General features: G+C 54.9%; 1 protein-coding gene across 13 annotated transcripts in view; it reads right to left on the bottom strand.

Moving 5' to 3' along the window:
- Positions 1 to 27,772, bottom strand: part of KCNAB2 (potassium voltage-gated channel subfamily A regulatory beta subunit 2) — a 108,353-nt gene that overhangs the window by 33,693 nt on the left and 46,888 nt on the right. For 9 of the 13 annotated variants that reach the window (XM_005544955.4, XM_045387993.2, XM_074022205.1 and 6 more), the window contains exon 3: positions 26,814 to 26,855. The exons of the other annotated variants lie outside the window; for them this stretch is intronic. In XM_005544955.4, coding sequence (XP_005545012.1) covers positions 26,814 to 26,855 — 42 coding nt within the window. The remainder of the gene's footprint in view (positions 1 to 26,813; positions 26,856 to 27,772) is intronic. 13 annotated transcript variants of the gene reach the window in all.

A 27,772-nucleotide genomic window follows, 5' to 3' on the forward strand; every position in this document is an offset into this window, starting at 1 on the left:
ACTTTCCAATTACGTACTGCCTTATGTTTAGAAATAGGCCCGCTTTTAACTCCTTTGAGATCCTAGGACTCAACTGATAGATACCTATCGCAGAAGGCAGTAGGTATCTAAACCAAAAAGTATACATATACATGTTTGGTTCACTCCTAGCTTTATTTTTTTTTTGAGACAGGCTCTCATTCTATCACCCAGACTGGAGTGCCGTGGCGTGATCTTGGCTCACTGCAACCTCTGCCTCCCAAGTTCCAGTAATTCTCCCACCTCAGCCCCCCGAGTAGGTGGGACTACAGGTGCGCACCACCATGCCCAGCTAATTTTTGTATTTTTTGGTAGAGACAGGGTTTCACTATGTTGGCCAGGCTGGTCTCGATCTCCTGACCTCAAGTGATCCACTCTCCTCAGTCTCCCAAAGTGCTGGGATCACAGGCGTGAGCCACCTCACCTGGCCCTAATTCTAGCTTTTGATCCCTACTTAACAAAAGATGTAAACTCCAGAGCTTCTAAAACAGAGAATTCCATTCTGGACTGTCATTAAGCTTAGAGGATTAGACATTTTCAGCCCAGAGGTTCATTAAAGCATATCCCACCCTCCTAGGACACAGGGAAGGAAGAGACACGAATGTGGATGCAGGACCCCAGAGTCATCCCAGAATTCACCTCCAGAATGGGTTGGCTTAGATGACGCAGTTTTCACACGAGGCCCAACTCTCAGGCATTGGTTTTGCAGAGGTTTAAGCCACACAGCTCAGGCATCAGGATGGACTCACAGTGCTTTTCAGGTTGGCACCAATACCAGCTATAAACCCAGAAGATTCCCAAATGCAATGAGAACAGTCTGTGGCTCTTTCTGACGCTGGTGGCCTGCACTCCTGTTTCAGGTCACTGAAAAGCAGGGTTGTCCCCAGTTCGGTTCCTGTTTTGGGAAAACTTTCCCAAGAAACCTGGGAACCAGAGACCTAACTTAGCTTTTCCAGCTTCTGCAGACCACGTGTTGTGGAGACTTCCTTTATCCCTGGAGGATGGTTCTGGACGCAATCAAGGCTCTGGACTCAGAGACTTACATAGGGAGTGAGGAAGGCTGTCCCCTCTCTACAACCCTGCTCCCAGGACCCTTTGTACAAAGCTGGGACCCTCCTTTTCCATCCTGGGCACATTCCGCCATCCTTTGAGAAAGGCCCCGGCAGGGAAGGGGAGGGAGGCCCTGCTCCTGACATGAGTGCTTTAGCATCCTCCACACATACAAGTCACAGCACCTGGAGCCAGATGGGGGCTGAGCCCAGGTGGAGGGAAGCAAGGTGCCTGGGCGGACCATCGGGAAACTCCAGGTGTGGCCTGGCTGACTGTGCCTGCTGGACCAAGAGTCCCGCCTGCTAGAGGAATTGGGCCCTGGGCCCGGCTCAGGTGGAGGAAGGAATCTTCATTCCATCACAGGGTTCACCCCACGGTCCCTCACTATCAAACGGATGTTTGTCACGGTGGCCTGGCTGGAAAGATATCGGATCACCCCCAGGGCATCTTGTGGAGCCTGTGTGCCCAGGGGAGGGCAGGAGCATGTCGGGGGGCCCTGCAGCCCATGCCTCAGGGTTCCCCAGGAAAAGGGAGCATTGGCGCCTTGGCTATTGTAAACGACCCTCAGAAAGAAAACAGAGGCAGAAGGAAGGAAGTCGGCGCCCTCACCGTCTCCCCCTGAAACTGGGAAGAAAGAAACTTCGCACTGACCAGATTCTCAATGCTGTTTCTCAGCATCTACCAAGCACTAAGCACAGCCCCTCCCAGCCCTCAGCACAAACTGCCCAAGTCTGACAAACAGGGATTTGCAGATTTTATGCGCTCTCGAAAGTGAGGAGGTGGGGAGTTGGGGAGGCCGGGAGGTCAGCCCCCACCCTGCAAAGCTGTGCGCCCCCGTACCTATATTTCATCCCGTGTTGCTTCATGCTGGTGTCACCGGCACACGGGAGACTCTGCACCGACAGCTGTCCCAGGCTCCGGGCCACCATGGCCACGGTGCGGAAGCGGCCTCGGGTGCCCAGGCTGGGGCTGCTGGCCGCCGGTCGGCCCAGCCGATCCTCAGGGCCCCGGCCCTTGAGGCTGTGCTCCGAGCACACGAAGGACACCTGCATGCTGAGGCCGGGCGCTCAGATCCTGGCTGCGTCCCCTATCCCCTTGGGCTCAGGAGCCATCTGTCCCCTAGAAACTCTTCTCCCCCGACCAGGACGAGACTTTATCCAGAAGCCAAGGAAGCTGCAGGTGTTCCTTCAGGAGCGAGGATTTCCGAAGGCAATGGTGGGGAAGGCTGCGCAGCTCCGAGGGAGGCAGTCACACTTCCAGATCGAGCTACAGAAGACCTGCTCGAAGCACGGCTGGAGGTTGGCGGGGGCGGGGGTGTGCTTCCTCCTCCCCTCACATCTCTCTTGTCTCTGCAGGTCCTTCCTCTGTCCCCACCCTCGTCCAGCTCTGGCTGCCCAAGTCCTCAGCCCAGTAGTCTCCAAAAGTGTTGGGCAGGGCTGGGCTGCGAGTTACTCCTGATGACGAGTGACAGGTGACGAGCACAGCTGCCTTCTGTGGACTGGAGAAGGGAGGGCTCTCTCTGGTGCCACTCTTGGAGCCGGAGGTGATGGCCTGGGGGGCTGTGCAGGGCTGCTGTGACTGCTCTCCTGGGCAGCGGCTCAGGGGGTCTTGGGGAGCAGCTGTTTCTTGGTGCTTCTTGAGTCTCTCCGAGGGGGCCTGGGATCCAGCTCCTGGCTCTGCGCGCCGTGGGCGGCTGAGGCTCCCACCAAGTCAATGAGGTGACCAGGGAGAGGCGCGGGCAATGTCTGGCCATTCATTATTAATGAAGCAGGATGCATGAGCCGCCTGCCTTGGCTGGTCCCCTGAGGCCATCGCTGGCTGCTCCGGGCTGACAGCTGCTGGACCAGGACTGGCCTGAGGCCTGGGCAGGCGCTGCAGCCAGGGTGGACGCCGCAGGCTGGATGGCTGAGCTTGTAGGCAGCCAGCTCCAAGCAAGGCAATGCCCGCTCCGGTCACAGCCTCCCTGGTGCATGCCCAGCGGCACCTCCTTGGGGTTCTCACTCCGGAGAGTGGGGTATCCACTGGGGGATTGGCACAAGGAGAAGCAACATCACCAGAAATGTGAAGAAGCCGCTGTGTCTTGATGATAATGACACAGATGGCCCAAGGAAGGAAACGCGGGGGTCAAACGGACAGAGAGGTTCCAACACTCCCAGTAAAACTTAGGTTACAGCAGATGCTCAATAAATACTCTGCAATCAGTGAGTGAATGGTTGAATGAAGCAAGCCCCTGCCCTACTTTACTTCACCCTCTTCAGCATCCAGAGGGGCTGGCTCTGCCCTCTGACCCCAAGTGTCCCCTTCACACCCTGCAGGTGGGTCCTGACCAGAGCTGCCTTCTGGGCCCCCTCTTGTCCTGCCAGGAGGTACTAAGGGCACTGGAAGGTGGTGGGGTGATGGGGGATAGGCAACCCTGTGCACAGCCCACCCCTCCTTGAGGCTGGACTCCAGGACTCAAAGGCCACAGCCCTGGCCTCCCGGGAGCTCATGGGCTGCTGAAGAGGCACAGACGGACACCATTCCACCTTTGGCCCCTACCTAGGGCTCAGGTTAAGTGTTGTTCCCCCTACCCTTGTCCCTACTTGGAGGCTCTTTAAAGGGTGTGAGCAGCAGCAGCTCTTAGCATCCCTACTTCCCCTAAATGTGCAAAGCCAGGGCCAAGATGGAATTTGCTCAGACTATCTTACAGAATTTTTCAACAGCCTCCTTTTCTATTTATAAAAAGGATCATATTGATTTGTTCAAAGAGCCTCTGGTTGCCTACTGTGTACCATGGGGCACCTGCTCTCACAGCGCTCACTGTCTAGGGCAGGGCTGTTCAACATCTGATCACGCCAGAGGAGCTTATTACAAAGGCCGGGTCCTGGGTGCCCCCCAGCCCCGACCTACGGAATCAGCGCTCTGAGCCCCAGCCCGGAAGGCGGTGTTTCTACCAAGAGCTTCGAGTGGTGCTACGCATGCTGGCCTAGTGAGACGCAGAAATCCTTTACCTCTTCCTTACAGATTCTCTGCACTCTGGCAAATCATCGGATCCCACAATGGCTGGCATCTTACTATTCCCCAGGGGTGTTCTTACCCCAGTGGTGCACGTTAAGCAGCACAGAGTTAAGTGAGACTCACAAGACTTTTAGTCACCAAGTGTAAAATGTCATCGGCCTCACCACACGACCCAGCAATTCCCTTGCTAGCTATGTCCTCAAAGAACTGAAAACATACGCCCACACAAAAACTTCAACACAAATGTCCACAGCAGCCTTATTCACAATAGCCCAAAACTGGAGATCACACAACTGCACTCCAGCCTGGGTGACAGGGCAAGACTCTGTTCAAAAAAAAAAAAAGTAGTACTGACACAGGCATGGATGAACCTTGAAAACATGATGCTAAGTTAAAGACATTCATGAAAGAATGCATATGATTCCATTCATATGAAATATCTATGGTGGCTTAAGCCTGTAATCCTAGAACTTTGAGAGGCTGAGGTGGGTGGATCATGAGGTCAGGAGTTTGAGACCAGCCTGGCCAACATGGTAAAACCCCACCTCTACTAAAAATAAAAAAAAGAAAATTATCTAGGTGTGGTGGTGGGCGCCTGTAATTCCAGCTACTCAGGAGGCTGAGGCAGAAGAATCACTTGAACCCAGGAGGCGGAGGTTGCAGTGAACCAAGATTGCACCACTGTACTCCAGCCTGGGCGACAGAGTGAGACTCTGTCTCAAAAGAAAAAAAAAAAAAAAAAAAAAAAGGCGCAGTGGCTTACGCCTGTAATCCCAGCACTTTGGGAGGCAGAGGTGGGCGGATCAACTGAGGTCAGGAGTTCTAAGACCAACCTGGCCAACATGGCGAAACCCCGTCTCTACTAAAAATAAAAAAATTAGCTGGGCGTGGTGGCACATGCTTGTAATCCCAGCTACTCAGGAGGCTGGGGCAGGAGAATTGTTTGAACCCAGGAGGCGGAGGTTACAGTGAGCTGAGATCGAGCCACTGCACTCTAGCCTGGGCAACAAGAGTGAAACTCCATCTCGGAAAAAAAAAAAAAAAAAAAAAGAGAAAAGAAGTCAATTGGCACATGTCTGGATCTCCTCCTCATCCCAACTTGGATGCATCTACAAGGAGAGGCCCTTTGCGAGGACACTGAAATGCACAAAGCTCAGGTCAAGGTTGTAACCTTTTAGCTTTCCACTCCTGTCTAATCCTTGCAACTTTCTAAGAATACTGCAAGTCTCAACCCTGTTTTGATTTTTGTGTGTGTCTGTTTCTTTTCTGTGTTGTGTTGAGACAGGGCCTCACTCCTGTTACCCAGACTGGAGTGCAGTTTCACGATCATGGCTCACTGCAGCCTTAACCTCTCGGGCTCAGGTGATCCTCCCACCTCAGCCTCATGAGTAGCTGGGATCACAAGTGTGCACCATCACGCCCGGCTAATTTTAAAATTTTTTTGTAGAGTTAGGGTTTTGTCATGTTGCCCAGGCTGGTCTCAAACTCCTGGGCTCAAGCAATCTGCCCACCTTGGCCTCCCAAAGTGCTGGGATTACAGATGTGAGCCACCGTGCCCGGCTCAACCCGTTTTGGACAGGTGGAAAATTCTAGCATCTGGCCAGCCTCTGAAACCCACCGGTTTCAGACAGCTTTAAGGTTCTGCCCACCTTAGTGACAGCTCCCTGTGGGCACAGCACATGTGTCCCAGTTCCCCAGGGAGCTCTGAGTTCAGATACTCATCCCATCGTCCCACAGCACTGGCATAGTGGGAGTGTCAGGGTTCTAAAGAGGATCCTCTGGGAATGGGGCATAGGGGTCAGAGGAGGTGCTTCCTGCATCTCGATGAGGACTTGTACACACCTGAGCACCTGCTGGCGTGGCTCCTGGGGACCGGCTGCCAGGCCCCAGCCCCCAACATGAACTGCTTCTGGAGTGGGCTTTGTCAGGCTCAATCTCCAGGGCCCCCCACAAACTCCAGTGAAGGCAAAGGGACTGAGAGGGGCGCCTCAGCATGGAAATTGTATCTACCTGTGAGTTCACGTCATAAACAGGTGGGCTTGACATGCTGCGGCCAGTTTCAGATGGCAGGAGGCTGTGCGCAGTGTTTGGCATGTTGCACTGGGCACAGCTGGCGTGGCTGGGTGAAGGGGCACCTGCTGTGGCTCCAGGTGCATCACCTGTGTGGCCCCAAGTATGTCAGTCTCTTCATATTCCCACAGAATGCCTTTCCTTAGGTCCCGCTGTGTGCAGCATGCACCTGCTGTCCCAAACCCGGGACTCTGAGAACGGAGCAGGAGATGGGATCTATGATGGTTAATACTGAGTGTCAACTTGATTGGATTGAAGGATGCAAAGTACTATTCCCGGGTGTGTCTGTGAGGGTGGACTGGGAGAAGCAGACCCACTCTCAATCTCGGTGGGCACCACCTAATCAGCCGCCAGTGCAGCTAGAATAAAGCAGGCTGAGGAACGTCGAAGGACTAGATTGGCTGAGTTTTCTCCCGTGCTGGATGTTTCCTGCCCTTGAACATCAGACTCCAAGTTCTTCAGCTTTTGGACTCTTGATCTTACACTAGTGATTTGCCAGTGGCCCTCAGGCCTTCAGCCACAGACTGAAGGCTGCACTGTTGGCCTCCCTACTTTTGATGTTTTAGGACTTGGACTGGCTTCATGGCTCCTCATTTTGCAGATGGCCTATTGTGGGGCTTCACCTTGTGACTGTGTGAGTCAATTCTTCTAATAAACTCCCCTTCATATATTCATCTATCCTATTAATTCTGTCCCTTTAAAGAACCCTGACTAACGCAGGATCCTTCTTGTCCAAGTGGGAAATCCGGACCTTCCACAATCTTCCTTCCAAAGCACAGGCCCCAGAAAGCCAAGCTGAGGACGAGGCTAGCACCCTGGGGTTCTGTGCATCAGAGGGAGAACCTTCTCTCTGGTGAGGCTGTCTTCAGTGTCCTGAGTGGCCTCCCAAAGTGCTGGGATTACAGGCGTGAGCCACTGCCCGGCCCCGTGCTGGCAGGCTTCGATCAGAGGCATGGAGTGTGGCTGGTTGACTTCAACCTACAACTGAGTTCTGATTCTTCTTTTGTCTCTTCGGTACCTGCTGTTGATAAGATGAAGCAGCTAGCTCTTGCTGTGATTCATCGGAGGGCAACCACCCCCAATTAAAAGCTCTGCTCTGTGTCTCTGGAGTGCACCACAGACAGCATCCCTGCAGTGGAGGCTTCCGGCTCAGTGTCTGGGGCCCACTCGTCCCCCTTGGGCCTGGAGAGGCTGGAAAGCTGGGGCCGGCCAGCTCCTCCCCCACAATGGCAACAGGCTCACAGTGGAAGGGGGCAGACACGCTCCTATGCACAGAATGAGGCCTGTGGAGGGCTCAAGGCCTTGAGAAGGTTTTAGATGCAGCATTTTTTTTTTTGAGGTGGAGTCTCGCTCTGTCACCAGGCTGGAGTGCAGTGGCGCGACCTTGGCTTACTGCAATCTCCACCTCCTGGGTTCAAGCAATTCTCCTGTTCAGCCTTCTGAGTAGCTGAGATTACAGGCACATGCCACATGTCCAGTTAATTTTTGTATTTTTAGTAGAGACGGGGTTTCACCATGTTGGCCAGGATGGTCTTGATCTCTTGACCTTTTGATCCACCTGCCTCGGCCTCCCAAAGTGCTGGGATTGCAGGCGTGAGCCACCCTGCCTGGTCTGATATGGCTTTTAAAAGCATAGCCTCCAGCATCTCCTCCAAGAATGAGGCTGAGGTTCTGTATCCTGCAGAGACCGCCTTGTCCATGCTAAACGGAGTGTGATTTACATCCAAAGGTGGCTTCTTGCCCAAGGAAGGGCAGAGGATGCTGAACAGTTAAGGGGTTGCCCCAAAGGAGCAGTTTCTAAGAACAAAGGGAGGCAGGGCCGGTGGCCTTCCTGGAGGAGAAGTCCACCAGTTGAGTAAGAGCTGAAGACTCCATAGGGGCTAAGTGCTGTGAGTTTGGCTTCCTTCAGCTGGGGCACGAAGCAAGGGTCCCTGGGAAAGGCCTGAGCCACCGTGTTCAAGGCCAAGTCGGCCAGCAGGAGAGTGGGTCAGTGGTGCCAGGGAGTATGGGAGGGCTCCAGGGAGAAGGTGGGCTCCATGCGGAATTCCAGGAGTGTCCTTCTCCTGAGAGCAGGGGCAGAAGGGCAGATGGCAGGAGCCTGTGAGGCAGCAGCAGGTTCTGTGTCTGGAGTAGGGTGACCCACTGGCCTTGTCAAAGGGCGCGTCAGATGGTGGGGGACTTGACACGGAGAGACAGTGAGAAGCCGAGGGAAGGAAGAGGCCACAGGACCACCAACGGGACATGCGAGCCTTGCCCAAAGTGTACATCCCCCTGGCAGGGCCCATTCTGTGGTTGGGCTGAGTGGACTGTGCTGGGGTCACACCTTGAAGCTGCAGGTGACACTAGGACAAGCCTCCTGCAGGCCGTGTGTGTTTCCCAGGAACCAGCTTTACATGGTCTTCAAAGCCAGTTCCTCCGCCTTCCTCTTGCTCACCAGGACCTCATGGCCCCACACTCACTTCCAACTCTAGGAGCCCAGAAATGGGAAAGCGGCCCGCGGCTGTGAGTCGGCTGGCTCTGCTCAGAGCTGCTGCTGTTTCCCATGCAACTGTCCGGCCCCGAGCGAGCACCTCTCCTTCCCTTCCTCCTTCCGTCCTCTGAAGCACCCTTTGAGATGTAACAAGACCAGCAACAATGACCACCGAAGAGCCTCTAGGGACAGATGCCCCAAACCTCCAGGAAGGGGCCTGGGGATCTGCACTGTAACAGGTATAGCTGGGCACAGTGGCTCACGCCTATAATCTCAGCACTTTGGGGGGCCAAGGCGGGTAGATCGCTTGAGCCAAGGTATTCCCGGTTAGCCTGGGGAACCTAGTGAGACTCATCTCTACAAAAAATACAAAAATTAGCTGGGTGTGGTGGTGTGTGCCTGTGGTCCCAGCTACTAGGGAGGCTGAGGCTGGAGGATTACTGGAGCCCGGGAGGTTGAGGCTGCAGTGCGCTATGATTGTACCACTGCACTCCAGCCTGGGCGACACAGCAAGTCCCCGTCTCAAAACAAAAAACAGCAAAAAACAGGAAAAACAGGTACGGCCCATGACTCCTGCTGCCAGGCCAGCTCCAGAAACACCCAGCACATCAACAATCGGTGACAAGACAACCGCTCGGTGCAGGAGTTTGGTTCTCTGCCTTTCCTCCCACCTCGCCTTCAGCAGCCCTGTCGGGGAGGGAAGGGCTGTTCTGTCCCTTTAGGGAAGCTGGGGCTGGAGAGGCTGGGGCTGCAGACGGATGCTGTTTCCAGGCCTGGGGTGACCATGACCACCAAGTCTCCAATGTGGTGCCCGCTGCCAGCAGAAGCCCTCCCTGCCCTGACACAGACCCCACACAGCTGCTGCCACGGTCCTGGGCAGGCCCTCACGGAGGGCACTGGGCCTGCCAGCTGGCTTTCTCCCAGCCCCTGCGTCTGGCCCGGCAGCTCTTCCAGAATGACTGGCTGCTCGCCTCCCTCCCTCCTTCCCTTCCTGATGCCTCTGCCCCTTGTCTGCGTGGCACTGAACTGCATCTCTAAGTGCGACTAGGTGCTCGAATGAGACCCCAAGACAGATAGACAGGATGGGCCAGTCTAGACTGGACAGCTACTGCTGGGTGGGAAGGTCCTTTTCCCAGGGACCGGAAGGGCCTGCATTTCTCTCCCACAAGGGGCCAAGCCTGGAGCTTTGAGTTATGTCACTGGAGCTTATTTAGTCCTCAGGACAATTCTGATGTAGTGACCCTGGTCTCCACTTTCCAGGTAAGGAAACCGAGTCATGGAGAGGCCAGGGGACTTGTCTGAGGTCACACAGGTAGCTGGTGGGAGCCTGGGTTCCTCCCAGGACACTCAGGGATGTCCCCGCAGGCTCAAGGTGTTGAGTCAATCCTTGGGGCCTGTGGCAGGTTGAAATGTGTCCCCAAAAGACAGTTGAGATCCTAATTCCTGATACCTGTGAGTGTGACCTTATTTGGAAACAAGGTCTTTGCAAATGTAAACAAGTTGGGATGGTCCTGGATTAGGGTCGGCCTTTAATCCAATGACTCGGTTTTTGTTTTTTGCTTTTTGTTTTTGAGGCAGGGTCTTGTTCTGTTGCCCAGGCTGGAGTGCCAGTGGTGCGATCTTGGCTCACTGCAGACTCTGCCTCCTGGGCTCAGTGATCCTCACTTCAGCCTCGTGAGTAGCTGGGATCACAGCCACTCACCACCATGCCTGGTCAATTTTTGTAGAGATGGAGTTTTGCCACATTGCCCTGGCTTGTCTTGAACCCCTGGACTCAAGTTATCCACTCACCTCAGCCTCCCAAGGTGCTGGGATTACAAGTATGAGCCACTGTACCTGGCCATGACTGGTGTTCTCATAAGGAGAGAGAGATTTGGAGACAGAGGCCCACAAAAGGAAAATGGCCATGGGCGGGCAGAAGCAGAGATTGGAGCGATGTGGCCACAAGCTGAGGAATGCCCAGGACTGCTGGCATCACCAGAAACTGGGGGAGGCACAAAGGACCCTCGCTGGGGCCTCTGGAGGACGTGTAGCCCTGCTGCACCTGGGTGTTGGATTTCCACCTCCCAGAACTGGGAAAGAAAAGGTTTCTGCCGTTGTAAACCACCCAGCTTGTTACAGCAGCCCCAGGAAAGGAAAACAGGATCTTTCCCAAGATGGACTCTGTCTCTTGGGGACCCTCTTTCCCAGGATGCACTTGGCCTTGTAGACAGGTTAACCTGCCATCTCCCTCTGGCCTCTGCTGTTTTTCTCCCGTCCCTCCTCCTGCCCTCTGTGCCCTCCTTCCCGTCTGTCCTTTAAGACACACCTGGATTCCCAGCTTTTCCAGTAAGCCTTCCCTGGCTGGCCCAGCTGGAAGTGACGGCCTATGGTTAACTGAGCAACTACAGTCTGCTCAATGAACTTGGCAACCAACCAAGTACTTCCTGGTGAACCTAAGCTTGTGGTAAGAGCCTGGGATCTAGAGTCAGAAAGCACAGGAAATCAGGACTCCTGCCCTGCCAGGAGCTCATGACCAAGGGTCAGTGCCCAAGGACTGCAGAGGCTCCCTGCCATCCACATCTGGACTACCGAGAGAGCCTCAGACCAGCTTCCAGTCAGTCCTGTCTTCCCACCATCAAGGACGCAGCCAGAACGAGACATGTGCTTTGGAAAGTGGATTAAGACCAAGACCACGTAGCGCCTTCCGACCTAAACTCACAGAGGCTGGGGGTATTCTGGGTGCCAGGGACAGACAAAGCTCTGATCTCAAAGCAGTGCAGACGGGCAAAGAGCAAGGCAATCGAGATGGACGAGGGGTGAGGAAGACACTCAGGAGAGGGACTTCTGAGTGACTTCATAGGTGCTTGTTTAGAGTGGGTGCTTGGGACAGTCTCTTTGGGGACCAAGCTTAGATGTGACAATGGGAAGGAACTAGGCCACGTCTGGGGAGGCACCCTCCAAGAAGAGGGAACAGAAAGTGTGAGGACACTGCGGATGGAATGAGTTCCCCTTTGGGGATACAGAAACAAGGGGCGGTGTCCGGAGCCTCCTGAGCAGGAGGGAGAGGGGTCCGAGTTGAAACCAAGGAGGCAGGCTAGGGTCCCGGAGAGCCTTGTGGGAGTTTGGGTTCACTCCCAGCACCATGGGGAGCAGAGGAAAACACAGCTGAACTGAGGGCTGGTGTCTGGCCAGTACAACGTGGGTCTGGTCACAGCTTCTGATCTGCCATTCTGAGGCCACATCTCTGAACCGTACCATCCACAGAGGAGGGGAAACGGGTGCTAAGCCAGCTGCCCTCACCCTGCTCCCTCACGCTTACACAGGGGCTGTGTGGATTTAAAAATTCATCTTAAAATTCTTTTTAACAGCAAGAATTGAGGACAGCTTAAAGAATGGGGAAGTGTAGGCTGGGCGTGGCGGCTCACGCCTGTCATCCCAGCACTTTGGGAGGCGGAGGAAGGTGGATCACTTGAGGTCAGGAGCTCGAGACCAGCCTGGCCAATATGGTGAAACCCCTGTTTCTACTACAAATACAAAAAATAGCCATGCATGGTGGCTCGCATCTGCAGTCCCAGCTACTCGGGAGGCTGAGGCAGGATAACTGCTTGAACCCGGGAGGCAGAGGTTGCAGTGAGCCGAGATCGCACCATTGCACTCCAGCCTGGGCAACAGAGCAAGACTCTGTCTCAAAAAAAATGGGGAAGTGCAACAGGAATGCTGCTGGCCACTTCCACCAGCTGGAGCTCAGTTCAGCTGATGAAACGCCCAGGCCAGGGGAACAGCTGGTTCCTTGTGGCACCGAGCAGTGCCTATCCCCAGGTATCATCTTTTCTATACTCATATTTAAGACCAAGTTTAATGGAGACCCAGCCCAGTTGCTGACGGAGAAGAGGTCACCGTGGAATAAATTTATCTGGGATCTTTAATAACTGGTGGTCTGAGTCACGGAGCACCCCACCCACCCCCTACCAACCTGGGTGCAGCAAAATGAAATTCACCAGATAGAGTGAGGCCACCACTCTCCCCGCCTCTCTTCACCCCGACCTGGGTGTAACAACCTTTGGCCCATCAACTGCTAAAGGGACTTTGTCGGTGGGGTGAGGTGGCTCATGCCTGTAATCTGAGCACTTTGGGAGGCCAAGGTGGGCGGATCACCTGAGGTCAGGAGTTTGAGACCAGCGTGGTCAACATGACAAAACTCTGCCTCTACTAAAAATACAAAAATTAGTCATGGGTGGTGGTGCATCCCTGTAGTCCCAGCTACTCGGGAGGCTGAGACAGGAGAATCGCTTGAACCTGGGAGTCAGAGGTTGCAGTGAGCCAAGACTGTGCCACTGCACTGCAGCCTGGGCGATACAGTGAAACCCAAACTCAAAAATAAAAAAGGGGGTCCTTTGCCTTCTCATCTCCTCCACTCCCTGAGAAGGGAGATCCCCAGGGGCATTTCAGCCCCACAGTGGGTTCTGCAGTGTCTCCGAGGCTGCTCAGACATTTTCCTTGGGGCTTCAGGCAAATAAAAGACATGTCCTCCTCACCTGTGCTAGTTCCTTGCAGCTGCCATTACAAAGAAACCCAAATTAGAGGACTTAGAACAACAGAAATGTCTTCTCTCTCACTTCCAGAGTCTGAAGTCCAGGTGTGGGCAGGGCTCCCTCCAAATGCCCTAGTGAGGTGTCCTTTCCTGCCCCTTCCAGCGTCTGGTGGCTCCTGGTGGGGCAGGAGACCAGGGTCTGGAGGCAGGGAACTGAAGGCCAATTCCCACTGACTTTCTAGAACTAAGTCAAAAGGAAAACTCCAACTTTCCACGCCCAAGTAACAAAAGAACCAGAGGCTACTCTCTTTGCATGGTGCCCCCTTTTCTGCGTGGCAGATGAAAAACGGAAGATACTTCTGATTGGTCCCCTCCTGCAACCAATCAGGCTGGTCATGGGCCAAGTCTTCATTTGCATAGAAGTATAACTTTGTAACTTCACTTCAGCTTCTGATTGGTCACTTTCTGCAACCAATCAGAATGATCACAGGCCACTACTTCATTTACATAGGGTGTACACCAAGTGACCAATGGGAAACCTCTAGAAGGTATTTAAACATCAGAAAATTCTGTATCCAGGTTCTTGAGCCACTTGCCCACTCTCATCGTGTGGAGTGTACTTTTGTTTGATCTCGGCTCACTGCAACCTCCACCTCCCAGGTTCAAGTGATTCTCCTTCCTCAGCCTCCCGAATAGTTGGGACTACAGGTGTGAGCTACCACAACTGGTTAATTTTTGTATTTTTAGTAGAGATGGGGTTTTGCCATATTGCCCAGGCTGCTCTTGAACTCCTGGCCTCGTGTAATCCACCCGCATTGGCCTCCCAAACTGTTGGGATTACAGGCGTGAGCCACCACACCCGGCTGCTTTTGTTGCTTCTTTCTTTCCTTGCTTTGTATGTGCGTTTTGTCCAATTCTTTGTTCAAGATGGACACCCTCCACTGGTAACACCGAGACTCCTCGGAGTTCCTTGGGTTGTGGGCCCATTGCTCCTCTCTCTATCACCACATGGCCTTCTTATAAGGACACCAGTCATAGGAATTAGGGTCCATTCTATTCTCGATGGCCCCATTGCCCCATCTTAACTAATTATATCTGCAATGACCCTATTTCCAAATAATGTCACATTCTTCTTCTTCTTTTTTAAAGACAGGGTCTCACTCTGTTGCCCAGGTTGGAGTGCAGTGGCACAAACAGGGCTCACTGCAGCACTGAAGTCCTGGGCTCAAGTGATCCTCCTGCCTTAGCCACCTGTTAGCTGGGACCACAGGCACGTCTCACCATGGCTGGCTAATTTTTTGATTGTTTTTAGAGATGGGGTTTCGCCATGTTATCCAGGCTGCTTCTCAAAGTGCTGAGATTACAGGCATGAGCCACCACACCTAGCCTAATGTCATATTCTGAGGTTTAGGATGAATGTGAATTTTAGGGGTCTTGATTTAACCCACTAAACTCTCCTCCATCACAAATCCTGTCCACATCGGAGGGAGCTGAGGTTTCCCCTGAGTTTGGAGGATGGGGTCTGGCCCCTCCTGTGTCATCGTCTTGTGTCCTCCACCTTCCTCCCTCCAGCCTAGCCGCCTGGGCCTTCTCTTCACTCCTCCAACTGAGACAGGCATCCATTCCAGACCCCTCTCCTCTTGGGCTGGAATGTTCTCCACATCTTTAGATGATTCCTCTCTCAGAGGGTTCCCCCTTGGCCTCCCTGGTTTCTCTTTATTGCATTGTCCTGCAGTGCTGCCTTGGCCAGTGGCCACTGTTGGAACTTGTCTCCATGTGAGCTCGCTGCTTCTCTGCCCCCCACACCCCCCAGGCCATGGCTGCAGTGAGGGTGGGGACCTGGTTAATCTTGTTCATGCAGCAGCTCCAGGATCTGGCCCAGCGCCTGGTGCCAAGCAGACTCTCAATAAACATTTACTGAATAAACAAAAGGAATCAATGACTAGCCCGTCATGAATGCACAGCGTCTCCTTCTTGAGAAATTTCCAGCAGAACGAGGAGGTCAGCTGTGGCCGAACTAGCAGACCCTTTGTCCTTCCTTTACAGCTGGATTTAGGATACAAAGCCTGAAAAACTCTGCCATCTAATGGACTCACAGCAGAAGTGCTTCGTTTCTTCAAATTACAACCACATATTGAAACAATGACAACCAGCCGCTCTGGCTGTCACCTGCTCATGGTGTGACTAAACACTCTGTCCACAGGAGAAAACGTTAAAGGAGCAGTCCCGGCCTGCACTCCACTCTGCAGAGAGCACGCAGATGATCCCTGGGGTCTGTCTCAGATGGAAGCCAGAGATTGAGTGTTGCCAGATAAAACACAGGACGCCCAGTTAAATTTGAAGTTCAGATAAACAATGAGGAGATTTTTAGTATAAGTTATGTCCCAAATATTGCATGGAACATATTTATGCTAAAAAGTTACTCGCTATTTATCTGAAATTCAAATTTAACTGGCAACTCTACAAGGCCTGGGTGGGGAGGGTCCCCTTTGGCTGACTGGCTCTCACAAGGGCATGTTCCTGAGAGGCACAGAAGATAAAGCTGTCAATTTGCAACTGACACGGATTTACACCAGCCAGAGAACGGCGCCTGGCAGAGCGCTGTCCGAGGTGCTGAATTCAGAGACAAGCGCACTGAAAAGAAAGTCCTGTGGAGGTTCCAACTGAATTCAGACCTACGTGCCTATCATTTACAGCAGGGGGCTCCAACACCCAGAAACACATTTTTCCCCCATGGAGAAACACCCCCACACATTTTTATCCCATGGAGAATTTACCAAACTTTTTTTTTTTTTTGCGTGACGGGGTCTCACTCTGTCACCCAGGCTGGGAGTGCAGTGGTGTGATCTCGGCTCACTGCAACCTTCACCTCCCAGGTTCAAGTGATCCTCCTGCTTCAGCCTCCCCAGTAGCTGGGACTACAGGTGCGCACCACCACGCCCAGCTCATTTTTGTATTTTTAGTACAGATGGGGTTTCACCATGTTGGCCAGGCTGGTTTTGAGCTCCTGACCTCAAGTGACCCGCCTGCCTCGGCCTCCCAAAGTGCTGGGATTGCAGGTGTGAGCCACTGCGCCTGGCCCCAAACTCTTAATAGGACTTTTCTTTTGATAGGAGAGGACTATGGCACTTTCACTTTCTTTTTCTTTTTCTTTTTTTGAGACAGCGTCTCACTTTTTACGTTGTTGCTCAGGCTGGAGTGCAGTGGTGTGATCACAGCTCACTGCACCCTCAAACTCTTTGGGCTCAGGTAATCCTGCCACCTCAGCCTCCCAAGTAGCTGGGACTACAGGTGCATGGCACCACGCCTAGCTAATTTCTTTGTATTTTGGGGTAGAGATGGGGTTTTGCCATGTTGCCTAGGCTGGTCTTGGACTTCTAGGCTCAAGCAATCCAACCACCTCAGCCTCCCAAAGTGCTGGGATTACAGGCATGAGCCACCATGCCTGGCCTCATTTTCTTCTTTTATACATTTTTGTTGTTGTTGAGGTGGTGTCTCGCTCTTGTTGCCTAGGCTGGAGTGCAGTGGTGTGATCTCGGCTCAATGCAACCTCTGCCTCCTGAGTTCAAGCGATTCTCCTGCCTCAGTCTCCTGAGTAGCTGGGACTACAGGCGCGCCCCACTATGCCTGGCTAATTTTTGTATTTTTGGTAGGCGGTGTTTAACCAGGTTGGCCAGGCTGGTCTCGAGTTCCTGATCTCAGGTGATCCACCCGCCTCCGCCTCCCCAAGTGCTGAGATTACAGGTGTGAGCCACCGTGCCCGGCCCTTTTATACATTTTTATGTGGCTGAAATCAGACTTCCCACCCCAATCCCCCCTGCCCGGCCCTTACCGATACTTCATGCCTGTGCGCTGGGCGGTGCAGCCGTCCAGGGAGAGGCCGTGCATGCGGAGGAAGCTCTCCATGTTCCTGGCCTGGGCAGCTGCCCGCACCTCCCGCAGCCGCTGCAGTTCCAGCGTGTCCGTCTGGCGGACGGGATGCAGGGCCCACTCAGAGTGGCACCTGCTGCTCACGCTCCGCAGACTCTCGCTGTACGTCATGGACAACATGGTGCCGCCTGGCCTGGGAGCCGCCACTGTCCAGACGGTGATGAGTTAGACAGTGTGCCAATGCCCCGCGTGCCCCAGGCTGGATGGCTGGCCCTGGGGCAGGGGGCAGCTGCAGTGAAACATCCTCTAACTAGTGCCGCTACCAGGAGGTCTTGGTGTCTAGGAGTGGGACCCGGCCCCTGGATGTAAACATCTCTTGGCATGAGATTCTCAGTCCGCAAAGCAGTGCTTGCCAGGAACTCTGGCTAAGCCGCCCTTTTCTGCCCCCTGCATCTGTGAGACAAGCACAGGCAAAGCTGCATTCCAGACAGGACGGCTGCACCCCAAGTGTCCAAATGAAAACGGGAGCACAGAGAGCATGCAGAGCCTGAGCCCCCCAAATGCTGAAGACCAGGGTTGATTTTCCGTGGTGACTGTGGTTCCCAGGTCTCTCAGTGAGAGCATCACAGTGCTCTCTTGAAGTGGTTCCCAGGGCAAAGCTGTCCCTGGGAAAGCAGCGCAGGGCACAACTGTTGCTGAAGTAAACTCTCCCGTAATTATGCCAGGGAGGCACCTCACCCCCGCATGCCAGGTGGCCCCAACTCGGGAAGGTCCTATTTGCTCCTAGCCTTGTAAAGGGAAATGCTATCTATACAACACATTCCCCGCTTGTTGAAAGCATCATTGCACCGCAGAGATCTTTGGGCTTCATGCTTTTTGCAAAAGAACAACCAAGCAGAATGCATTTAAGCAGGTTGCAGAGGAGAGTGGCCTGGGGAAATAGGCTTAGTTGGGACAGGGGAGTTTCAAAGATTCTACGTGAAGAACCATTGCTAAATAGTCAGCTGAAACGATGAACGCACATTCCTGGAAACTAAAAGCAATGTAAATGTCCATCAGTAGGGAAACTGGTTGCCTAAGTGACAATCCATCCACATAGTGGGAATTGGTGCTGCTGTCAGGAATGAGGCGTCTCAACATAGACTGATGTGCAGTGAGCCCTGAGAGATGGTGGACAATTAAAAGGCCAAGGGAGAAAGCATGTGTCCAGAACTCAACCACTGGTGTTAATTCACGTGCACAACAGTGACTGGACCAGTGAGGGCAGCCTCGGGGCTGAGTCCTCACCCTGCAGAGTCTGTGACAGGGCCATGAGGACATGGAGGCAGGCTCAACACAAAGGAGGTCCCCAGTCCAGTGACCCTCACCCCACCTGACTGCAGCCTGGGCCATGGCCCAGGTGGACTGCACTGCAGCCCTGCGTCATTGCCAGAGAGAGAAGGTGCAGAGGGGAAGTCACCATTTCAGCTGGGTCAGCTGCACAGGGGGATCCTGGAACCTGGCCTGGGAACTGCAAAGGAACCAGCACTGTCCCCAACTTCTGCCCCAAGAGAGGAAAAGTTCGATTATCCCTGGGAAGGAGCTGGGAGGGCTATCCTGGGAGCTGAGACAGCTACAGAGGCTTTAGCATGGTCCTTGAAGGGGGCTGAGATGTCCTGGAGTTGCCCTAGGCTGGGCCTTTCCTGGGCTGAGCTCCAGGGGCCAAAGGAAGGACCCACAAGGGGCAGGAGTTTGTGATGAGCCCCATGTACCAGGGTCCTTGAGAATGGGTGACCGGCCTGCTGACCTTTCACTGCTCTGCCCATATGTGCACCCAGAGAGGGGGGCCACCTCCAGGAACCCCACAGCTGCCTCTTTCATGGAGGTTTCCCTGCAAGTATTTGTCTGTATCTTATTTGTAGGGACCATCATTCATGTCTGCCCTGTTGTGCCCAGCATGAGGCCTAGCTCAGAGCAGAGCCTACAAATGCCTGTTGCATGAACATGCAATTGAGGTGGGGAAGGTGGGCTCAGAGAAGAGCGAAACAGAGACCAGCCGGCAAGGAGCCCCGGAGGAGCCCCTACAGGGAGATGGTAGCAGTGTCCACACAGGCCTCGGCCCCACTACCCTGGTCAGGGCTGGATGGCTCCTTCCCCAAAAGCGGGCAGCCAGCTGTCCTCAGGGAGCCTGCCGTGCTGGTCACTCACAGCCTGCACCTCCGTCTGACGGGCATGGCTCCCAGGGGGCCTGTGCTTCCCATCGTACTCTCTGCCCCACGCACGCCATGCCACGTGCCTCTTTCTTGCTGTGATCTGTCTCCATTACGCTCGCCATCATCCACCTTGCAGATTCCTTTCTAGCTGTCCTATGTGCTGAATTCACTCCCCTGAAGGTTGGGTCCAGGAGGGTAGGGACCCTTCTGCCTCCTGCCACTGCTGCCTGCTCAGTGCCCATAGGAGTGCCCCTGGTGCACAGAGGAGAGGCTCAGATACTACAAGTGTAGAACAGAAACCAAGGCCCAGGCTCCAAAAGGCCAACCAGGGCTATACCTGGGCATTTCCCGGCAGTGCTGGGACAGCAGCTGGCGGGGACACAACTGGCTTCCTGCTTCAGGCCCAGGGGCTCTTTGCAGGTCGCCCTCTCTTGCTGGGGGGTTCCCATGCCAGCAGTTGCATTCACCACTGCTCATTTCTACGCTGCGAGGGATGGTGGCTGCCGGACCTCTGGACGCTGAAGCAGGCAGGTGCCCTGGCATGGAAAACCCTCTGCCTCCTGGGAGAATCGCTCTGGAGGGCAGAGAGGCCTGGACTCCAGGAGAGGTTCATCTTAGGAAATGAGGCCCTTGGCACCCACAGACAGCAGCACCAGCTTCCCCTCCCTGCCTACTGGCCGGCCACTCCCTTCCCTCCATGTGCACGGCAGGCAGCTGCTTCTGAGATGGCCATGTGGCCGGCTGCCAGCCCTGTGTGGGGCAAATGGGGGCCAACCCTTGCTTTCCTGGGGTCTGTGTTTAGAAGGAAGGCCAGCTGGGCAGGCTGCAGCCGCAGGGCTCTTTCTGAAAGGCAGGACCAGCCTCAGACGTGCAAGTTCCCTGCCTGGCCCGACCAGGCTGAGATCAATAGTCATTAGCTTTCAAGACATGACTCATGAAAAGCAACCCGGGTCTGGTTTGGCTCTAGAAATGCAGCCAAGGCCCTGGGGTGGGAGGACAGGGTGGCTGAGTGCCCAGCTTCTGGACAGGGACAGCTCTGTTTGTCACCTGCCCATGGTGTGACCCAGGCAGGCACCTTGACCGCTCCTGGCCTCAGCCTCCACATCTGTGAGGTGGGCTGGGCAGAGGCCTGTTGTACCAGGCTGCTGTGGGCTGCGTGAGATGAGGCTTTGGACAACTGGGTGGGAGTTGGTGATGCAGCAGGGAGCGAGTCTCTTGGGGGGGCGTGGGATAAGACACCAATTATGATAAATGCCGTGGAGAGAAAAATCCACCAGCAGGGGCCAGCAGGCAGGGCGGGAAGGAACTTGTGACCATAGGCTTGAGTGAGAGGAGTGAGCCACACAGACACCAAATCTCCCTAGAAAATGCTTAACGGGAGAGAACACAGATGTGAATAATCGCCCCCTTCCCAACAAGATGGTGGAGGGCCGAGTGTGGGGATGTGGGTGGGAGAAGGGAGAGAGGGCAGCTCTGTGGGGGCCCGCTTGCAATCTTTCCTTAGAGCTCATCTCGCAGCCCTGGGAGCAGGCCTGCAAGTGGGGGCCCTGCGGCGTGGAGGGAGCCCAGAGCCTCTTGCTGCGAGCTTATCCCCATGGTGCCAGGGTAGGGCTTGGGCCAGGGAACTTGTGGGCACAGAAATGGCAGCCTTTGGCATGGGGTGGAGGGGTGAGGAGCAGGGCTGGTGCCATGAGGGGTCCACAGCCGCTGGATTCCCCTGAAGGTTGGGTCCAGGAGGGCAAGGACCCTTCTGCTTGCTGCCACTGCCCCCTGCCCAGTGCCCACGGGAGTACCCCATGCACAGAGGAGGGGCTCAGATACTTGTAGAACAGTAACCAAGGCCCAGGCTCCAAAAGGCCAATCAGAGCTATACCTGGGCATTTCCTAGCAGTGCCAGGCAGCTGTTGATGGGGGCGGGGCTGGCTTCCTACCTCAGATCCAGCGGCTCTCTGCAGGTCGCCCTCTCTTGTGTAGGGGAGGGGGCTCCCATGCCAGAACTTGCATCCTTCTGCACAGTGGGGGCTCCCTGTGGTCCTGAAGGGTCATGACTCTGGGAGGGCTGCTCCAGGGGAAGAAGGATGGGAGTAGGCAGAAGGCAAAGGGGCTCTGCCTGTTACCAGCGGTGCCTGGGGACAGAGGACAAAGGCTGGCTCCTCTGGACTCCCTCACGCTGGGGCTCTATGCCGGGCTTTTGCTGAAGGAGACTCTAGCAGCGCTAGGTCCTTGGATGAAGGGGCCCCAGTAAGACACTGCAGGGAAGAGGGAGCAGCCCCGCTGTCAGGCTCCTGCCTCAGGGTCCCCACTTCTCCTGCGCTCAAGAGCACAGTGTCCCTGACTTCTGATTCAAAATATCCCAGATCCCGGCCGCTTTCCAGAGTGAGGGTCTCTGAGCCCTGACACTCCCTCACCACCCTGGTACCAAGAAAAACAAGCCCCTCCTCAATAGCCACTGCTAATTACGTGGCACCTACAGGTTCTTTCCTGTGCAAATCTTTGCCTTGTGCAAATCTATTCTTGTAGGTCAGAGGCCCAGGGGAATTCATGTGAATTAACACCGTGACATGGAAAAATGCAAGGAAGATGTTAACCTCATTAAGTCAGTAGGAATCACTACCTCCCCCCAGACTCCTCTACCTGGAATTTCTGAATTGTTCTGTTTACTGAAAGCCAACAAAGCATACATCATAAGACTGAGAAGGAATCCTGAGCGTCTCTTCTGAATGGTGACACCCGTCCAGAGAGCAGAGAGCCCAGCCAAAGTTCTCCAAAGCGGAAATGGAAGGGGAGCAGCTACCATTCCGGGGTGCGGTTCTACAACGCACAGCATTGCATCAGTGCAAACACAGAATGATTTTCGCTCAAGGACAACCAGCAAACCGAGGCCCAAACAAGCAGCCCCCAGCTCCCTCGGCACGTGCTTCCTGCACAGACATTTCAGACAAGACCAAACCTCCCCGACAGTGCTCTGGGCAAAACCGGAAAATGCTGAATCTTAATCAACGGTGAACACAGCGAGGTACAAGCTAGACGCCCGTGTCTCCCGCAGACGGGAAAACAGCGAAAACGGTCAGCCTTGGGCAGGTCTGGGCTGTGAGCAGGCTCAAGCGAGAGGCGTTGCCTGGCTGAAACACACCGCCGGCCACCCCGTCCATCACAGTCATTCCAAGTTTACCTCAGGTTGGCTCTTTTTTGAGGTCTTCTGCTTTGAAAAAATGTAGAGGGTCTGATTCCAGATCAGACAAAACCACCCCAAAATACCGTCTCCTGTGTTTTCATTCCCGCGGATGCGTGCCCCCGAGCGGCATCCCCCCTAGGAGGGTAGCAGCTGCATCCAGTCCTGGGGCTGCGGGGAGGACTCACCTGCCTTTGTGGGGGCGTCTGCTCGTTAAAAAAGCCACAGTCTAGTTTATTAGGGATCACCAGACGCTCTAAGGATCTGGCACGGCGGCTTTTTCATTAGGGAGTGTCACTGCAGGACGTCAGAAGCAATTGGTGAATGAGATGAGTCCCACCAGGTTCGAGTTTTGAGGCAGCGAGTCCATTAGTTCTATTAGGGCGTTTTCATCTCAGCGAAAGAGGCTGAATTATTCACGAGTGCCTCTTCCCCTAAAAGCTCGGGAAGTGCAGTTCCGAGCTGCAACCTGGCAAGGCTGACTCCCGGTGCGTGGGGTTGGGGTGCAGCCCAAGGTGGCGGGGGTCCTGCCAGTCCCTCAGGCCTACCCTTGCTGCCTCCACCATCCCCACGTGCCAGAAACACAAACCCTTGGACCCACAGGTCGAAAGGGGCAGGCCTTGCTCTTTGGTATCTGAGTGCGGGACACAGAGCCTGTGGCTTCCACACATCACTCAAATCTGAACTGTGTCTGCAGCAGGGAAGCCAGGGGCCCCGTGGTACGGGACCACCACCCACAGCCAAGGGGGTCTGGAGAGGCCTCTGCTCAACACATGCCGATGCTCCTCGTCTCCTCTGGGGACGCACCTCAGATTGGCATATCCGATACTGCCAGTACCTATAAATGGCAGGAAAGCCCCAGAACCTGCTATTTGGACTCCACACTGCCACTCACTCGAGGCAGAGACACAGGAGCCCTTCTCCACGGCACGTGTCCTGACCCGGGGTTTGGGAAACGCTTTGAGACCACGCCAAACCAGGCTGAGCTCTGGGATGAGGCTAAGTGCTGAGCCCCAACCCCAGGGTCATGACCCTTGGGGTCACTGTGTGTCACAGGATGCCAGCAAAGTCCCAGCGTGACATCATCTTCCGGCTGAGAAAGCGCGCCAGTGAATGTGGGATTCTGAATGGAGGCGGAACCGTCTCCCCCACAACAAATGGGCAAACAGTGGTAGCTGCCATGGGGGAAGGTGGGGGACAGGAAATCAGTGCCCCAGACACAGCGTGGAAGATAAATGAAGTGGGAGGCTGGGAGAGGACGTGGAGTCTGGAGGTGTCTGGCTGCGGGTGACTACCTGGGAAGGCCTTGGCAATTGAAATGGTTTGTCCTCAAAGGCCCAAGCCCACTCTGTCAGTTCCCCACATGTCGCCCTGGTCAGGGGGGCCTGTGCCTCACTACTGGGTGGTGGCTGCAGCCTAACGTGCTCTGAATGAGGCCCTCTCCTTCCCTGGGTCCACTGCTCCCCTCTGTCCCTCTCTGTCTCAGCACCTGCCCATCAGTGGTCAAACCCCGTGGACGTGGCTTCTGACATCCTTTTCTCAGGCCCTGCACCCCTTCATTCTCTCCATGCAGTTCCTGGAGCTCAGCCATCCTGCACCTTTCCTGGACACTGTCTGGTCTCCTTGCATTAGCCTCTCTCTTCCCTGTCTTACTCCCTGCTACCAGGCTTCCTTCCTAGAGCCCTGCCCTGCTCAAACACCATAGATGGCTCCCCAGTGCCCTCTGAGTGCCTCCGAGCCCTGTTGCTAGGCATTCGAGGCCCGCCACCAACATCCACCTCTACAGCCTGCCTCTCTTTATTCTCCATCATGTCCGTGATGGCCCAGGCTGGGTAACTGTTGCTTCCTGTTCTCTGTGCACACTTCGGAGCTGTAGCTCAGGCTGTTGTATCGACTGGAATGTGCTTCTCGCCTCTGTGGTGAATCCTGCCCAGCCTTCAAGGTCCAGATCCAAGCCCCTGCTGCCTTCTCCACAAAGCCTTCCTGGCTCTCGGCCGGCTGTGGCCCCTCCTTTCTCGGACCCCAAAGGCTCTTTGGGCTTCTCCTAGGACGTGCTTTGCCTTCTGGAGATCACTGGAGCTATTTGAGACCTGGGGTACATGGAAGTATTGCTCCCAATCCTTCACTCCTCTCTGTACTCATGCCCTTTGCCATGTGACTTTATAGCTCCTCCCACTGGTGGGGGCAATATATTTCCAGCCCCTTGACTTTGGGCTGGTTCATGAGACTGACTTTGGTCAAAAGCGTGTGAGCAGAGGTGACAGCGCTCTGACCCCAACCACAGGCCGTAAAAGACCCTGCATGCTTCTGCTTTTCCTCTGGTACTTTTGCCATGGGAAGGACATGCCTGGGATAGGCCCCAGTTAAGGACGGGAAGATGGAGGACATGGGGATTCAACTTGCAGCTTGGAGACAAACCCAGCCGAGCCAGCTTAGACGCGCTGCCTGGTCAACCAGCAGACACAGCAGCAAGGAAGAGATGCCAATTGCTGTGTGGCACTGAGTTTTGGAGCTGTTTGTTATGCAGCATTTGGTGGACAGCTGATTGGCACAGTGTCCTATGTCGATTCCTTGCCTGGGAGCTGCATGGGGGCAGGGCACATGCCTCTAACGCCTTTGCCCTGTGAGAGGGCCAGGCCTAAGTAACTGAAAGAACCATCCAACAGCCATGTTTAGTGGCATGCTTGGAGTGATGAGGTGCCCTACTAGGAGTGGCCCCCAGCCTGTTAACAAGGACCCTAGCCCTTAGAGGTTATCTCCAGAGCCCCCGCACTAGACACCCAAGTGACCCCCTGGATATCCAAGGGGTAGGATGGCCAGAGCCTGTGGGCACTGGAATTGGGGCTGAGAGCCTAGAGGGTAAGCTTCAGAGCTTCCCTTGGGGCTGGGCAGGCCACCTGGAAATGAAGGTTCTCATGCACAGTGTTCCCAGGGGATGGACAACATGTTGAGGCTGTGGGGTTTTGAGGGCCATGAGTGGGCTGGAAGGCTCTCACTTGGTCACACTGGACAATTTACTTGGCCCCTCCTGGGGCCAGGCCCTTGGAGCTGGCTGGTCTGTACCTGTGGGCAGGCCTTTTGAGCTGGCAGGTCTGCACCTGGGATTTTCCTGCCTGCTCATCGGACCTCACCCCTTCCCTTCGAGGACTGAGGCTGCCCCAGGCTCCCTGAGGATGCAGTTCAGGTACACGTTTCGTTTCACTGATGAAATCCCCTGGGATGAGCGGTGTATATTTGTTAGGATGTGTTACACCATGCATACATACATCATAATACAAACATTTCATCCAGGAAAAGCATTTGCAAGCCTGAGTTCAGATTTAACTATTTTAAGCAAAATTTCAGTAGGATCCAAGAGTTGGCCATGTCTTCAGAGCTCCCCATAAGGAGCAGGACCTCCCAGGAGGCACTGAAGGCGTGGCACAGATCACTCTGAGCATCTAGGTCTATGGTCCCCGTCAGAGGTGCTAAGGCTGGCGATGGCCCGGGGCGGGGGCAGAGAGAGAAAAGCCACATGGAAATACATTGCCATCCCCATGCCCACTGCCTGGTGCATTGACAACGACCCCCAAAGCACTGTCACCAGGTGTCCGGGTCCAAATAGAGAGACCTCCTGGCCTGACTGCCAAGATGCAGCAATATATACCAGCGACCTACTGCCAGAAGGCGTGCCGATTCCCCAAACAGTCCCAAGGCATGGGGAGGCTGCTGCCCGCGGGCTCCAGGCAGCCCTGACATTTTACTTCCTAGGGTTGGAGGCTGCACCAAGAACATGCATCCCCTGCGTTACAGGTGAGGGAGAAGCAGCCCAGGGGGAGGAACGGGTCTCCCCGAGAGCACCCTGTGGGGCCCTAAGCCTGGCATCTTGATGCCACGTCCCACTGGGGCATGGTCTCTTGCCAGGTGAATGTGCCCGGTTTCTTAATTCACCAACAGAGAAACACATCAGAAAGATGTCACTAATCCAAGTCATATCAGTACTGCACACCCCCAAGCAGGCATTAACCTTCAATGAGCCTGAGGAGCTCTGTGAGTTCCAGATCAGCTCAAACCCACAGGCAAAGGGGGAACGGATGGGCTCGCCACGTCCTGTACTCTGATAACGGAAGCAGCACAAGCTGGCGACCACAGGAAGGCGTCTCCCGCGCTGCCTGATGAGGGAAGCTTTAACGGTAGATTTGGCTGAGAGCTTGGCAGTCATCAAAAGCCCATTTGCTTAAATCAAAGCAAACTTCTGGCAGATCAATACATACAGTTAACCTGACTTCACATTTTCCATCAGGACATTGCACGGTGTCCTGTGGGGGTAGGCACAGAGGGTGACAAGCAGAGCCTGGGGGTCTCAGGGGGCTTTGGCTTCATAGAAAACACCAGCACACCCTGCTCGGCAAGGGTGCAGTCCTCCCGCCCAGTCCCTGGCCTTCGGCTCACTGGGTTTTAGGGAGAATGAAGACTCGTTACCTGTAAAACTGGAGCTGTCTTTTGGGACTCCCATACCGAGTACTTCGGACAGCAATGGAGGAAAGAGAAAAAGGAGAAAGGGAGAGAAGAGAGAGAGTCGACAGTTGGCATCAACCCCAGCAGGTGCAGGTCAGAAAGCACCACCAATGTCTCATGCCCCTGGGCCCCCCACCAGCCGCCTGCTCAGGGCAGTCTCTGAGGATGCACATCGGGTGCCAAATGCTCTGCAGCAGCGCCACCCGGTGGCCACGGGCAGAGAGCCGGAGCCAGTTTTCTGGACACCAAGGGCTCCTTCCACGCCAGGCCCTATTTTCCGTGGTGAACCTCCGGGTGAGGGTTGGTTTGGATTGCACATGCTTCGGGACTTGCTTTGCAATATGCTTGTGGGCAATGGCTCAAAACTCTCCAACCCAGGCGTGCAGAGAGCCCGCGTGCTGGCAAGCCCGCACGTGCCTGCCGGGCTTTTTAGGACAGACACTGCCTTTCCCTGTGGCTGTCACAGACATGGGCTCTGGCTCAGGCCCCAGTGATTATCTGGAAAGGTCTGGCTGCCCAAGACCAATGGGCTGCTGGGGTACTGCCTGTGCCTGCATCTTTCATGGGTTCTGTGCTCTGTCCCCAGAGGCTCAGCTCTCACTGAACGCCCTCCGCAGCCAGCACTGCCGTTCAGCGCTGTTTATGGTGCAGGCAGAAACACCCAGGGCTGCAAGTGGAAGTGAGTTCCACAAGGAGGGGGTCAGGGTGCCCTGGGAACATTTGGTTGTCCCCACTCCCTCAGGTGTTGGGAAACCGGTAGACGTGGTTCCCCAAAGGCCTGCAAGGTCGTGATCCTCGCTCAGGGAAAAACTGGCGGGGCCACAGGGCCCGTGATGTATAAAGTGGGAGGAACAGAATGCTGGGGTTGGCCCTGCACTCACTGTCGGGCCCTCTGTTAACCTCAAACGAGATATTTCGGAAGG

Source organism: Macaca fascicularis, chromosome 1 (assembly GCF_037993035.2).
Source record: "Macaca fascicularis isolate 582-1 chromosome 1, T2T-MFA8v1.1".
Lineage (NCBI taxonomy): Eukaryota > Metazoa > Chordata > Mammalia > Primates > Cercopithecidae > Macaca > Macaca fascicularis.